General features: G+C 45.5%; 1 protein-coding gene and 1 long non-coding RNA gene across 3 annotated transcripts in view; one reads left to right on the top strand and one right to left on the bottom strand.

Annotated features, from left to right (window-relative positions):
* Positions 1–15,717, bottom strand: part of TANGO6 (transport and golgi organization 6 homolog) — a 242,417-nt gene that overhangs the window by 49,718 nt on the left and 176,982 nt on the right. For both annotated transcript variants that reach the window (XR_010344863.1, XM_064383227.1), the window contains exon 16: positions 13,175–13,326. Coding sequence is in view for 1 of the 2 variants with exons in the window: in XM_064383227.1 (XP_064239297.1) it covers positions 13,175–13,326 (152 nt within the window). In the remaining variant the exon portion in view is untranslated. The remainder of the gene's footprint in view (positions 1–13,174; positions 13,327–15,717) is intronic.
* The window catches only part of LOC105706768 (uncharacterized), a 46,910-nt gene that overhangs the window by 24,551 nt on the left and 6,642 nt on the right, over positions 1–15,717 (top strand). Inside the window, exon 3 of the long non-coding RNA XR_010344866.1 lies at positions 10,435–10,669. This is a non-coding gene — a long non-coding RNA (uncharacterized LOC105706768). The remainder of the gene's footprint in view (positions 1–10,434; positions 10,670–15,717) is intronic.

The raw sequence follows: 15,717 nt of genomic DNA, 5'->3' as shown, positions 1-15,717 counted from the left end.
TTTCATGGGACACTGAAAGAACTATCCTAGAAGAAGCCACAGTAACTCTTTGTCTTTATTTTATTTATTTATTTTTTGAGACAGTTTTGTTCTGTTGTCCAGGCTAGAGTGCAGTAGTGTGAGCTCGGCTCACTACAACCTCCACATCCCAAGTTCAAGTGATTCTCCTGCCACAGCCTCCCAAGTAGCTGCAATTACAGGAACCTGCCACCATGCCTGGCTAATTTTTGTATTTTTAGTAGAGATGGGGGTTTCACCATGTTGACCAAGCTGGTCTCGAACTCCTGACCTCAGGTGATCTGCCTGCCTTGGCCTCCCACAGTGCTGAGATTACAGGCATGAGCCACCACACCTGGCAACAGTAACTTGTTTTTTTTCTAAGATGAAGTCTCACTCTGTCGCCCAAGCTGGAGTGCAGTGACACAATCTCGGCTCACTGCAACCTCTGCCTCCTGGTTCAAGCAATTCTCTTGCCTCAGCCTCCTGTACAGTAAGTTTTTAAAAGAAGTTAGAGGCCGGGCGCGGTGGCTCAAGCCTGTAATCCCAGCACTTTGGGAGGCCAAGGCGGGTGGATCACGAGGTCAAGAGATCAAGACCATCCTGGTCAACATGGTGAAACCCCGTCTCTACTAATACAAAAAATTAGCTGGGCATGGTGGCGCGTGCCTGTAATCCCAGCTACTCAGGAGGCTGAGGCAAGAGAATTGCCTGAACCCAGGAGGCGGAGGTTGCGGTGAGCCGAGATCGCGCCATTGCACTCCAGTCTGGGTAACAAGAGCGAAACTCCGTCTCAAAAAAAAATAAATAAATAAAATAAAATAAAAGAAGTTAGATCGGCTAGACACAGTGGCTCATGCCTATAATCATAGCCCTTTGGGAGGCTGAGGTGAATGGAATGCCTGAACTCAGGAGTTTGAGACCAGCCTGGGCAACATGGTGAAACTCTGTCTCTACTAAAAATAGAAAAAAATTAGCCGGGTATGGTGGCACATGCCTGTAGTCCCAGCTATTTGAGAAGTTGAGACAATAGAATTGCTTGAACCCGGGAGGCAGAGGTTGCAGTGAGTCGAGACTGTGGGACTGTACTGCAGCTTGGGCAACGGAGTGAGGCTCTGTCTCCATAAATGAATCAATAAACAAAGTTAGATAATTTCATTGCTCCGCCCTGGCTTCCCATCTCACTCACAAGGAAAGCCAAAGTCTCTACAAGGCTCCACTGGGACTGGCCACTGCCTTTCTGGTGCCAACTCTTGTTCTCCTTTCAAGCCACATTGGTCTTACTCTTCTCCAGCACGTCCAGCCTGCACTGCCGCAGGGCCTCTGCACTCGCATCTCCCTCCACCTGGAATGCTCCCTCCCTAGGTTTCCGGATCAACCCTTTGCTTCCTTAGATCTTTGCTCAAATGTCACTTGTCAGCTGGGCACGGTGGCTCATTCCTATAATCCTAGCACTTTGGGAGGCTGAGGCGGGCAGGTTGCCTGAGCTCAGGAGTTTGAGACCAGCCTGGGTAACATAGTGAAACCCATCTCTACTAAAACAATACCAAAAAAATTAGCTGGGTGTGGTGGTCCACGCCTGTAGTCCCAGCTACTCAGGAGGCAAGAGAATTGCTTGAACCCGGGAGGTGGAGGTTGCAGTGAGCTGAGATCACGCTACTGTACTCTAGCCTGGGCAACAGAGTGAGACTCCGTCTCAAAAAAAAAAAAAAAAAAAGTCACTTGTCAGGAAAGCTTTTCCTGTCCATTCAAGACAATAGCAAACTCCCTTTGGGCCCCTTATCTTACTAAATTTATCTCTTTAGTGGTTATCATCCCTGGCACAGTATACATCAGTATATCTGTGTTTACTTGTTTACTGCCTACCTCTCCTCTCCAGAAGTCAGGTTCAGGAGGACAGGGACTTTGTTGTGTTCACAGCTGGGTCCCTAGCACAGAGCATATGGCTTGGCTCTAGTCCCAACTGGCACAGGGTAAGTGCTCATTACATATTTGTTGAATGAATAAATAAATGAATAAAGAATTACTTTAGAGCCAGGCCAAATACCCAACTCTTTCCATGTGAATGAACTAGAGTTATCTAACTACAGGAGGATTCAGAGGCTGAAATACTAGGACTGGCAGATATCCAAGCATGTTCAAACTTGTAGTCCACCCAAGGTAGCTGGTTTGGCACTGAAAACAAGGCGAGTATGGGATGCTACATAAGAAGGAACATCTAGGCCAGGCGTGGTGGCTCACGCATATAATCCCAGCACTTTGGGAGGCTGAGGCAGGTGGATCACCTGAGGTCAGGAGTTTGAGACCAGCCTGATCAACATGGAGAAACCCTGTCTCTACTGAAAATACAAAATTAGCCGGGTGTGGTGGCGCATGCCTGTAATTCCAGCTACTCGGGAGGCCGAGGCAGGAGAATCGCTTGAACCCAGGAGGTAAAGGTTGCGGTGAGCTGAGATTGTGCCATCGCACTCCAGCCTGGGCAATAAGAGCGAAACTCCATCTCAAGAGAAAAAAAAAAAAAAAAGAAGGAACATCTAAAAGGAAGAGAGAGAAATTAGATGGGATGAAAATATCTGTTTTTTCCAAATCAGAGAGAAAATACTGCCTTCTGAAGTCTCACTGCCAAAAGCAAGCTCTATTTAAAACCAGAGCTATGTGACCCTTCCTATGTGTAGCTTTTCTCATATGGTAATTCTATGCAGCTTCCAGGGCACAAAAGCAACCTTACAAATGAACTGAAAACTATTTATTTATTCATTTTGAGACGGAGTCTTGCTCTGTTACCAGGCTGGAGTGCAGTGGCACAATCTTGGCTCACTGTAACCTCCGCCTCCTGGGTTCAAGTGATTCTTCCGCCTCAGCCTCCCGAATAGCTGGGGACCACAGGCGCCTGCCACCATGCCCAGCTAATTTTTTGTATTTTTAGTAGAGATGGGGTTTCACCGTGTTGGCCAGGATGGTCTCGATCTCTTGACCTCGTGATCCACCTGCCTCGGCCTCCCAAAGTGCTGGGATTACAGGTGTGAGCCACCGCGCCCGGCCTGAAAACATTTATTTTTAATTTATTTTTTTGAAATAGGGTCTCACTCTGTTACTCACACTGGAGTGCAGTGGTGTGATCACAACTCACTATGGCCTTGACCTCCCCAGGGTTAGGTGATCCTTCTGCCTCACTCTCCCAAGTAGCTGGGACTACAGACATGTATCACCATGCCCCCATTTTTCTTTTTTTTTACTTTTTGTAGACACAGGGTCTCACTATGTTGCCCAGGCTGGTTTTGAACTCCTGGGCTCAAGTGATCTGCTCACCTCGGCCTCCCAAAGTGCTAGGAGTACAGGTATGAGCCACTGTGCCTGGTATGAAAACATTTATTGAGAGACAATATAGAAGACTGGTTAGGAGCATGAATTCTGAAACCAACTGCCTGCATTCAACTTTCTAATTGCACAACCTTGGCAACTTATTTCTCTGTGCCTCACTTCCCTCTATGAAAACTGGATCAGTTGACATCTGTAAGGCACTCAGGAGTATAGAGTGCTTGCTATGCTATTATGACTTTTTTTTTTCAGACAGGGTCTCACTCTGTTGCCCAGGCTGGAATATAGTGGTACTATCACGGCTCACTGCAGCCTCTGCCTCCTGGCTTCAAGTGGTTCTCCCACCTCAGCCTCCCGAGTAGCTGGAGGCTACAGGAGTGTACCACCACACCTAGCTAATTTTTGTACTTCTTGGTAGAGATGGGATTTCACCATATTGCCCAGGCTGGTCTTGAACTCCTGACCTCAAGTGATCTGCCCACTTCAGTCTTCCAAATTGTTGAGATTAAAGGTGTGAGCCACCGTGCCCAGGCTTGCTATGACTATTTTTGAAACACATAGGAACTAGCCTTTCCAACCAGCCTTCCCCATTCTTCATTAAATACTGTATTAATCAGCCAACACTTAGCATCCACTACATACCAAGCACTGTGATAGGTAGTAGGGGGTATGACAAAGTGAATCAAAATGGGTTTTGCCCTTGTTGTGTTCACAAGAACATTCCTGGGATTGATTCTGTAAAAATGGTCCAGGTCTCGAGAAGTGGGGCAGGGTCACTGGACAAGAGGCTTGCCAGGAAGGACCCCCAAAGCAGCAGTTCCTCACCTCAGTTTTTTTTTTTTTTGAGACGGAGTTTCACTCTTGTTACCCAGGCTGGAGTGCAATGGTGTGATCTTGGCTCACTGCAACCTCTGCCCCCCACATTCAAGTGATTCTCCTGCCTCAGCCTCCAGAGTAGCTGGGATTACAGGCGCCCGCCACCATGACCGGCTAATTTTTTGTATTTCTTTTAGTAGAAATGGGGTTTCACCACGTTGGCCAGGATGGTCTCGATCTCTTGACCTCATGATCCACCTGCCTTGGCCTTCCAAAGTGCTGGAATTACAGGTGTAAGCCACAGCACCTGGCCCTCACCTTAGTTTTAAGGCTGAATCTTAAAGGAGGTCCTAGGGTCACAAATGGTGCTTTTCTTTGTGTCAGCACATATGGTAGGCAAACAACCCATTATCTATTTGCACTTCATTTCCAAAGGCTAAATAAGCAATGCTTGATTCTTGCTGTGAGCCAGGAAGCCATAAAGTAACAAGGCCTTTCATGATGTGGCCCCTGCCTGCCCTTTCTTGCCTCAGCTTCTGCCACCAACTAACCCCCCACTCCTTCACTCCAGTCTTGAGGACCTTCCTAAACATGTCAGGCCATCTCATGGCCTTTGCACAGCTACTCCCTCTGCTGAAATGCCCACCTCTGCCTTTTATGCCTGCCTAATTTCTACTTGCTCTCTGGATTCAGCTCCAAGGATCTCTTCCTCCAGGACATCTTTGCCAATACCTGAACCTAACCCAGGGACTCCTGAAAGGTGCTCCCATAGCACCTATTCCAGTGGACTGTAATTGTAATCACTGATTTCTTATGTCTTCCACCAGATTACCCACGCCCAGAAGACAAGGTGGTATCTGACAGGGTTTTGTATCCTCAGCCCCTAACATGGCAATTGTTTTGAAAACATATGGCTGGGGACATCTAGAGGACATTGGTCCCTCTGCTCTTATTTCCTTTTTTTGAGACAGAGTATCGCTCTGTTACCAGGCGCCAGGCTGGAGTGCAGTGGCACAATCTCAGCTCACTGCAACCTCCGCCTTCCAGGTTCAAGCAATTCTCCTGTCTCAGCCTCCCGAGTAGCTGGGACTACAGGCGCATGCCACCACACCCAGCTAATTTTTTGTATTTTTAGTAGAGATGGGGTTTCACCATGTTGGCCAGGATGGTCTCGATCTCTTGACTTGGTGATCCGCCTGCCTCGGCCTCCCAAAGTGCTGGGATTACAGGCTTGAGCCACCGCGCCGGCCTCCTTTTTTTTTTAGATGGAGTCTTGCTGGAGCGCAGTGGTACAATCTCGGCTCACTGCAACCTCTGCCTCCCAGGTTCAAGTGATTCTCCTGCCTCAGCCACCTGAGTAGCTGAGATTACAGGTGCTCGCCACCACTTCCAGTTAATCTTTATAATTTTGGTAGAGATGGGGTTTCACCATGTTGGCCAGGCTGGTCTCGAACTCCTGACCCTTAGGTCATCCACCCGCCTCAGCCTCCCAAAGTGCTGGAATTACAGGCGTGAGCCACTATACCCGGCCTGTTCTTATTTCCTTGATGCTCATCCTCATCACTGTCATCATCAGCCCCCTTCAAATGACCAAGATGTTCCTTAAGAAAAATCTTAATATAGAAAAATAAAATGTCTTTACTAGAATGTCACCTTCTGAGTAAGGTTCACTTGATATCCTGTTTAGCACTGAAACTGCCCCACCACCTAAGACTATAATCCTGATCAGTTTCCCTTCCTTTACTTTTTCTTTTTTTCCATAGCACTTATCACTGTCTAATATACTAGATACTTTACTTATTGATTATATATAGCATTTATTATCCGTCTACTCTCTCTAGAATGGAAGCTCCATGAAGACAGGAATCATTGCCTATTTTGAAGAGTGGTATGTCTTAGGTGTCCGGAATACTGCTTGACATGTAGTAGGCACTCAACAAAATTGTTGAATAAATCATTATATCAAACATGTACTTGTAACAATCTTGCATTAGAGGTATTTTCATCCCATTTTCTAGATCAAGAAACTGAGCTCAAAGTCATTTGCTCAAGTGAACGCAGGTAGACAGATGGTATGGCTGGGCTCTCATTCATTCCCATTCCCAAGTGTGTCTGGCAGTTTTGTTATCTTTTGTTAATAGGTCAGGTGGGTCTCTTGACAGATGTTTCTTGAATGTTACAAAATCTGCTTTAGCTCAATATTCCTAATCGACCAAAACCAAGCAATTTCTCTAATACTTTTTTTTTTTTTTTTGAGATGGAGTTTCGCTCTTGTTACCCAGGGTGGAGTGCAATGGCACGATCTCGGCTCACCGCAACCTCTGCCTCCTGGGTTCAGGCAATTCTCCTGCCTCAGCCTCCTGAGTAGCTGGGATTACAGGCACACGCCACCATGCCCTGCTTATTTTTTGTATTTTTAGTAGAGACGGAGTTTCACCATGTTGACCAGGATGGTCTCGATCTCTTGACCTTGTGATCCACCCGCCTCGGCCTCCCAAAGTGCTGGGATTATAGGCGTAAGCCACCGCGCCCGGCCCTCTAATACTTTTGATGGTAAATCATATGCTGCTAGCATGCTACAGTTTCCTGCAGAAGAGAAGAGTCTAGGAATTCAAAAATAAATATAGTCTCAACGTTTGAGTTCAGAAGTTGTGATATTCAGGTACTGTTCAGGTTCATTCGTTTTATAAAGCATATAGATCCCATCAAGTCTCAGCTGGTCCACTTGGAGATGGGGAACATTTTTCTGAAATTCATGGCTATTTTAAATTTTCTTTATTTCTTTTTTTGTAAATTGGGCATGGTGATGTGTGGCTATAGTCCCAGCTACTCCAAGGCTGAGGCAGGTGGATCACTTGAGTCCAGGAGTTCGAGACCAGCCTGGACAACATAGCGAGACCCCCATCTCTAAAAAAAAACTGTGTGTGATTGTACCAGTAACTCTGAATGTACTGAAAACCATTGAATTGTACACTTCATTTTAAAAAATTTTTTAATTTTTTTTGAGACAAAGTCTTGCTCTGTCACCCAGACTGTAGTGCAGTGGTGCAGTCTTAGATCACTGCAACCTCTGCCTCCTGTGGTCAAGCAATTCTACTCCCTCAGCCTCCTGAGTAGCTGGGATTACAGGCACGCGCCAACACACCTGGCTAATGTATTTTGTATTTTTGGTAGAGAGGGGGCTTCACCATGTTGGCCAGGCTGGTCTTGAACTCCTGACCTCAAGTGATTTGCCTGCCTTGGCCTCCCAAAGTGTTGGGATTATAGGAGTGAGCCACTGCACCTGGCCTGAACTATACACTTTAAATGGGTGAATTGTGTAGTGTGTAGTCTATTTCAGTAAAGCCATTATTTAAAAGTAATAATATTTGGAGGATCAGGTGCATTATTTAAAAATAATAATATTTGGAGGATTACTCATGCCTGTAATCCCAGCACTTTTTTTTTTTTTTTTTTTTGAGACGGAGTTTTGCTCTTGTTACCCAGGCTGGAGTGCAATGGCGCGATCTCGGCTCACCGCAACTTCCGCCTCCCGGGTTCAGGCAATTCTCCTGCCTCAGCCTCCTAAGTAGCTGGGATTACAGGCACGCGCCACCGTGCCCAGCTAATTTTTTGTATTTTTAGTAGAGACGGGGTTTCACCATGTTGAGCAGGATGGTCTCGATCTCTTGACCTCGTGATCCGCCCGCCTCGGCCTCCCAAAGTGCTGGCATTACAGGCGTGAGCCACCGCGCCCGGCCAATCCCAGCACTTTGGGAGGCTGAGGCAGGTAGATCACCTGAGGTCAGGAGTTTGAGACCAGCCTGACCAACATGGTGAAACCCCATCTCTACTAAAAATACAAATATTAGTTGGATGTGGTGACATGTGCCTGTAATCCCAGCTACTCGGGAGGCAGTGGCAGGAGAATTGCTTGAACCCAGGAGGTGGAGGTTGCAGTGAGCCGAGATCGTGTCACTGCACTCTAGCCTGGGCAACAAAGCAAAACTTCATCTCAAAAAAAAATACAACTGGGTTTGGTTCAGATCAGGGACCAACAACTTGTTTTAGTACATGGTTTACAGTTCAGTTTGGTTTGAGTTATGTAAAGAGACCAAGAAAACAGAGAAAAAATTGTGGGAATCATTTCGGTTTCGAACCCAGAAAAGTTACACTAATCTGAAATCTTCAGACAATATAACCAAATAGACCTCTTAAGTATTACAAGTTAATCATACCAAAGAACAAGGATTTGCTAAGTCCATCTAAAACAGGATGAGATGCCTAACGGTTCACATATATTAGAGCAATTGGGTCTTAAGTAGGTGCTTAAAATTATTGTTTCAAGTTATTAAAAAAAGAAGATATAAAACTGGGGAACAGGGGTATGCCTGGTGATCCCTCAGAGAAGAGTTAAAGGAAAGAACTAACATGCAATTTTCCTGAAAATCCTAGGTGAAAATTTAATGACAAGAGTAGCCCTCATAACTAAATAAAGCAAAATATGTAAAGCTCAAGAATCAGGAAATACCATAAATTCAAGTGAATGCATACATCTGTGAGTGTGCTTCTCTGCTTACTGATATGATACAACAGATATTGAAGAAAATTCCCTCTCAGGGCTGGGTTTGGTAGCTCTCACCTGTAATCCTAGCACTTCGGGAGGGCGAGGTGCTGGGATCACCTGAGATTGGGAGTTTAAGACCAGCTGGCCAAGATGGTGAAATCCCATCTCTACTAAAAATACAAAAATTAGCTGGGCATGGTGGCTCACACCTGTAATCCCAGCTATTCAGGAGGCTAAGACAGGTGAATTGCTTGAACCCAGGAGGTGGGGACTGCAATGAGCCGAAATTGCACCACTGCACTCTACAGCCTGGGGAACAAATTGAGATTCCATCTCAAAAAAAAAAAAAAAGGAAAAAGTCCCCTCAATAGGTCCTTTTTAAGATTTGATCCTCTCACTGCTGGAACCTGGGAGGCAGAGGCAGCAGTGAGTTGAGACTGCAGCAGTGGGTTGAGACTGCACCACGGCACTCCAGCCTGGGCAACAGAGCAAGACTCCGTCACAAACAAACAAAAATATTTGATCCTCTCCACTCACCTTCTCATTCTGCCATGCCCTGCTTTGGTAAGACACATGCCATTTCCCCCAGCTAGCAGACCCAGCCTACAGAGGAGGGCAGCATGCAGCTCACTTTGCCCTGCTCTCTGAACAGCCCACGGCCTCAACCCAGGGGTCCATGCAGGCTGCCGGCTATGACATATTGACCTATGATACAATATCATCCACAGAGAAAGTTCTTGTGAAAATGGACACTCAGATAGTCCTTCTTTCTGGGTGTTACGGAAGAGTGGCTCCACGGTCTGGTTTGGCTGCAAAACACTTTATAGATGTAGAAGCTGGTGTCAGAGAGGAAGACTATAGTGTAACTGTTGGTGGTATACTGTTCTATTTTGGCAAAGAAAAGTCTGAAGTTGGCGGGTGGAGTGGTGCACGCCTATAATCCCAGCACTCTGGGAGGCTGAGGTGGGTGGATCACTTGAAGTCAGAAGTTTGAGACCAGTCTGGCCAACATGGTGAAACCCTGTCTCTACTAAAAATTCAAAAATTAGCTGGGTATGGTGATGAGTACCTGTAATCCCAGCTACTTGGGAGGCTAAGGCAAGAGCATCGATTGAGCCTGGGAAGCGGAGGTTGCAGTGAGCTAAGATCACGCCACTGTACTCTAGCCTGGGTGACAGAGTGAGACTCTGTCTCAAAAAAGAAAAAGTCTGAAGTCAAAAAAGGAAAAAAGGTGCATAGCTCATTTGTGAACAATTTTTTAAATCCAGAAATAGAAGAAGTTTAATATTTGGATGACACTGAAAGGGGTTCAGGAGGTTTTGGTTCCACTAGAAAGAATTAAAATTTATGCCGAGAATAGAAAATGAGAAATCATACCTTGTCTTAAAAGTAACCTAGGGAAAAAAGAAAAAAAAGGCCAGGTGCAATGGCTGACACCTATAATCCCAGTGATACCTACAGGAGGCAGCCAAATGCCTAGGCAGATAGGGGCAGGTACCTGGTGAAACCCCACCTCCAAGCCCAAGAGAGTTTAAAGCCCAAAAGCCAAGCTACAAGTTAAATTCTGACTGGATTGAAAACTTGTCTTCTTGTTTGGCACACTTTCCTCTGATTGGTCCCCACCATTCACCTATTTTACGTATACCTATCCTTTCCTAATTGGTTTCCTATACTGTTGTACCCACCTTTGAGTGGTGCCTTCGTTTTAACTTTTTTTGCATACTCACAAACGAATCAGCATGCATCTTGTGCCTCAGACATCAGCAGAGGCGGAGATGGGTGGATGTCATGGAAGAGACAACTTGACATTGCGGAAGACAACCTGCCCTTCACGTCCTCTCTCCAGCTCCCTTCTCTGCTGAGAGCTGTTTCATCACTTAATACAATTATTCTCCACTCTCCTCACCCTTCAATGTCCAGTGTATCCTCATTTTTCTTGGGTGTGGTACAAGAGCTTGGGAACTGCGGAACGTGGTACAAGCTATAACAGAGGTGAGCTGGGGCATGCCAGCATGGCCGAGTGAGGCCAGGGTGGGGTGTTCCTGGCCAGAGGTTCCTGGCTTGCAAAGTGACTGAGAAGAAAAATCCTATATCACCAGCACTTTGGGAGGCCAAGGCAGGAGGATCACTTGAGTCTAGGAATTCAAGACCAGCCTGGGCAACATAGTGAGACCCTGTCTCTACAAAAATCAAAAAATGATTAGCCGAGTGTGGTGGCATATGCCAGTAGTCCCAGCTACTTGGGAGGCTGAGGTTGGAGGACTGCTTGAGCCCAGGAGTTCAAGGCTGTGGCAAGCTGTGATTGTGCCACTATACTCCAGTCAAGGTGATAGAGCAAGACCCTGTCCCTACACACACACACACACACACACACACACACACACACACACACACACACACACACACACAGGTTTGATTCAATGTTCAATATGGTCAACCCTAGCATACCGAATGTTGTAAAAAGAAGCCAGCGTTACAGTTTTCTAAGTTTTAGTTCTTATGAAGTTATGCGCTCTATATGAGAAGTCTGGATCTCTTATCAATAAACAGGTGGTCAGGCATGGTGGCTCATGCCTGTATTCCCAGCACTTTGGGAGGCTGAGGCAGGTGGATCATCTGAGGTCAGGAGTTCAAGGCCAGCTTGGCCAACATGGTGAAACCCTGGCTCTACTACAAATACAAAAATTAGCCAGGTGTGGTGGCTCATGCCTATAATCCCAGCACTTCGGGAGGCCAAGGCAGGTGAATCACTTGAGGTCAGGAGTTTGAGACCAGCCTGGTCAACATGGCAAAACCCTGTGTCTACTAAAAATACAAAAATTAACCGGGTGTAGTGGCATGTACCTGTAATCCCAGCTACTCAAGAGGCTAATGCAGGAGAATTGCTTGAACCTTGGAGATGAGAGTTGCAGTGTGCTGAGAACGCGCCACCGCATTTCAGCCTGGGTGAAAGAGTAAGAGACTCCATCTCAAAAAAAAGGTAATTTAAACTGTATTTCACTTACTTATTTATAATCAATTTATAAGGCATCTTCTTCCAAAAAAACAATTTAAGGTGGTCATGATAGTAAAGACATTGATAGTAAAGACTCCTGGCCGCATGTTAACTAGTCTTTTTCTGTCTATCATCATCTATAAATAGCAGAGTGACTGCACACAGTAGATACTCAAGATATATACTGATATATTTATGAGTACATACATACAAGGCAAAGGTACAATTTAAGAGGCTAGAGGAAGACACTCATAGAGGCCAGGGGCGAGAGGCACATTTCATTAAATAACAAACTGAGTTCGAGTGTGGTGGCTCATGCCTGTAATTCTAGCACTTTGGGAGGCCGAGGCGGGCAGATCACCTGAGGTCATGAGTTTGAGACCAGCCTGACCAACATGGCAAAACTCCATCTCTACTAAAAATACAAAAATTAGCCGGGTGTGGTGGCACATGTCTGTGGTCCTAGCTACGTGGGAGGCTGAGGCAGGAGAATTGCTTGAACCTGGAAGGCAGAGGTTGCAGTGAGCCGAGATTGTGCCACTGCACTCCAGCCTGGGTGACAGAGCGAAACTCTGTTTCAAAAAATAATAATAATGATAAAAAAAAGCTCTGAAACCAGAGGAGTGTCTATCCTCAACACCTTGTATGGCTATCATTTTGACTGTTCACCATTCATCTTTTCAATCATTTACTGCTACTACATAGCAGGCACTGGGTGTGAAATGCTGAGCAAAATATGGAACTTAAGTGTTTTTCTTTTTCGTAAACAACACCATCCCCCTGAACACAGGGTACCTGGGCCAAAGCGGGTCAGAGTATTTGCCTGAGATTTTGCTGTGAGTGAAGATAAGACTCACAGATGGTCCAGAGACTCAGGGTAAAGTTCTATCTATTCTTCCTAAAGGTTTCTCCAATTGTGTTAGTTACACGGGAATCTTTATGATGAATCATCTTTTATTGCTTAAGGTAGGTTAAGATAATTTCCTCTCAGTTGCAACTATGAAATCCTTACTAACATAATTTTATTTTTGTTTTTTGGAGACAGAGTCTCGCTCTGTTGCCCAGGCTGGAGTGTAGTGGCATGATCTTGGCTCACTGCAACCTCCGCCTCCCAGGTTCAAGCAATTCTCCTGCCTCAGCCTCCTGAGTAGCCGGGATTACAGGCATGCACCGCCACGCCTGGCTGATTTTTGTAATTTTAGTAGAGACAGGGTTATGCCATGTTGACCAGGCTAGTTTTGGATTCCTGGCCTCAAGCAATCTACCTGTCTCAGACTCCTAAAGTGCTGGGATTACAGGTGTGAGCTACTGTACTAACATAACTTTCAATATACATGTGTGACAGATGAAGCCTTGAGAAGTTCAATGACTTACTTGCCCTGTCTCATAGGGAGGCAGTGGCAGATATGCAAAAAGAGCCCAGGTCTCCTGACTCCCAATCCCAAGATGCATCATAGGTCCAAGTGAAACACACTTTAGAGAAAGGAATCAAAATACAATACCTCATGGACCACAGAGCCCAGTAGAAAGTCCAGTCTTTGGCACAGCTCCCCAAGGTTGGCCAAGCTGCTAGCCCTGTGAGCACCATCAGGATCTCTCACTCCCCTCAGGAAGGTGTGCATCAAAGGTTCTCGATACTTTGAGACCATATCTCCTATAGGAAAAAGGAAGAAATTAAAATCCTTTAAAACAAAATTTCAACTTCTTAAAAAAGGAAGAATGATATTTCCATGGTACACTGCATGATGTCTTATTCATTTTATTTTATTTTTTATTTTTTTGAGACGGAGTTTCGCTCGTTACCCAGGGTGGAGTGCAATGGTGTGATCTCAGCTCACCGCAACCTCTGCCTCCTGGGTTCAAGCAATCCTCCTGCCCCAGCCTCCCAAGTAGCTGGGACTACAGGCACGCACCACCATGCTCGGCTAATTTTTTATATGTTTAGTAGAGACGGGGTTTCACCATATTGACCAGGATGGTCTCGATCTCTTAACCTCGTGATCCACCTGCCTCGGCCTCCCAAAGTGCTGGGATTATAGGCGTGAGCCACCGCGCCCGGCCTCTTTTTATTTTTGTTTTTATTTTTTTTTGAAAAAGGGTCTCACTGTCACCCAGACTGGAGTGCAGTGGCACTCCACAACTCCTGGGCTCTGGTGGTTCTCCCATCTCAGCCTCCCAAGTAGCTGGGATTACAGGTGCATGCCAACATGCCTGGCTAATTTTTGTATTTTCTGTAGAAATGAGGTTTCGCCATGTTGCCCAGGCTGGTCTTGAACTCCTGAACTTAAGCAATTTATCTGCCTTAGCCTCCCAAAGTGCTGAGATTACAGGAGTGAGTCACCACACATGGCCAATGTCTTATTCTTTTCAAAGTACTTGCATAACTATTAAAAATCATGCCCTGGAGGAATATTTCATGTTATAAAAAATATTCATGATGTATGGTTTTGTAAAAAAGCATGTAGAATCTCAATTTTATTCTAAAAAGTCTACATATAGAGATAAAATATGTGAAGATATTCCCCATAGTGTTACTACCAGTTATCTTCCGAGTCTTATAGAGAAAATTTCAAAAATTTACACATACATACAAAAAAAAGAGTATATATCATAAGGATACAGCTTGATAAACTTTCAGAAACCAGCCCAACTATAATTAGCCCATGGTCACACAAATAGCAAGTGTGGCCCTCAGGCTAGACCCTAGACCCCAATCATCAGTCTACTTTTTCCTATCCTATCCTGCTGTCTGCTTAGATAAGCAAATTGAGTGAAAAACAAGCATTTTGGGTCCTCAAGGAAGAGAACTATGATTATTTGACAAGTATTTTTCAAGAGGCCTAGTATGTGCTAAGCATTGTTCCACATGCTTGGTAGATGCCACGAAACAAGAAACCACAATTCCTGCCCTTCTGTGGCTTATATTCTAATATAAATTACATGGAATGTTAGAAGGTAATACATGCTATAGGGGCAAAAAAAAGTAAAACAGGTAAGGGAAATAAGGAATAATGGGAATGGTGGCCGATTTCATGTTTTTTTTTTTTTTTAAAATATTTATTTATTTATTTTGACTTCAGGTTTTAAAAAGATGGTAAAGGTAGACTTCATTGAGATGGTGACTTTTATTTTTGAGACAAAGTCTCACTCTTGTCCCTCAGGCTGGAGTGCAGTGGCGCAATCTTGGCTTACTGCAACCTCCACCTCCTGGGTTTAAGTGATTCTCCTGCCTCAGCCTCCAGAGTAGTTGGGATTACAGGCGCCAGCCACGACGCCCAGCTAATTTTCAAATTTTTAGTAGAGACGGGGTTTAACCCTGTTGGTCAGGCTGGTCTTGAACTCCTGACCTCAGGTGATCCATCCACCTCAGCCTCCCAAAGCGCTGGGATTAAAGGCATGAGCCACCGCGCCTGGCCAAGATGGTGATATTTAAACAAAGACTGGAAAGTAAGGGTATCAGCCATGTGCATTTCTGGGAGAAGAGCATACCAGGAAGAGGGAACAGCCACTGTGAAAACCCAGGAGCACACCTGGCATGTCTGAGAATACAAAGGAAGTCCTGGATGAGGCTAGAGAAGTAAGGGCAGGGATGGGGAGGCAGTATAGACCATGAAGGGCCTTGTAAGACACTGCAAGGATTTCTTCTTGGAGCAAAATGAGAGGCCTTTGGAGGATTTTGAGCAAAGCAGTGAAAAAGTTTCACTCTGGCTGCAGTCCTGAGAACAGATTGTTGGGCACTGTGGATGTCCAGGGTGGAACAAGGGTCCAAGGTAGGAACCTACCGCAGTAAGTGGCTGGACAGATTATGGCAACTTGAACAGTAGAGGTGGTGATAAGAAGATTCTGCAAATACAGAGAGAGAGAGAGAGAGAGAGAGAAAGAGAAAGAAGGGGATGGGTCTTGCTCTGTCACCCAGGCTGGAGTGGTCACAGTTCACTGCAACCTCAATCTCCCAGGCTCAAGTGATTCTCTCACCTCAGCCTCCAGAGTAGCTGGGAACACAGGTGTATGCCATCGCGAGCCTGACTAATTTTTTTATTTTTTT

Source organism: Aotus nancymaae, unplaced genomic scaffold (genome assembly GCF_030222135.1).
Source record: "Aotus nancymaae isolate 86718 unplaced genomic scaffold, 86718_ANA_hifiasm-v0.15.2.pri h1tg000030l, whole genome shotgun sequence".
Classification (NCBI taxonomy): Eukaryota; Metazoa; Chordata; class Mammalia; order Primates; family Aotidae; genus Aotus; species Aotus nancymaae.
This window is presented reverse-complemented; position numbering and strand designations above follow the sequence as displayed.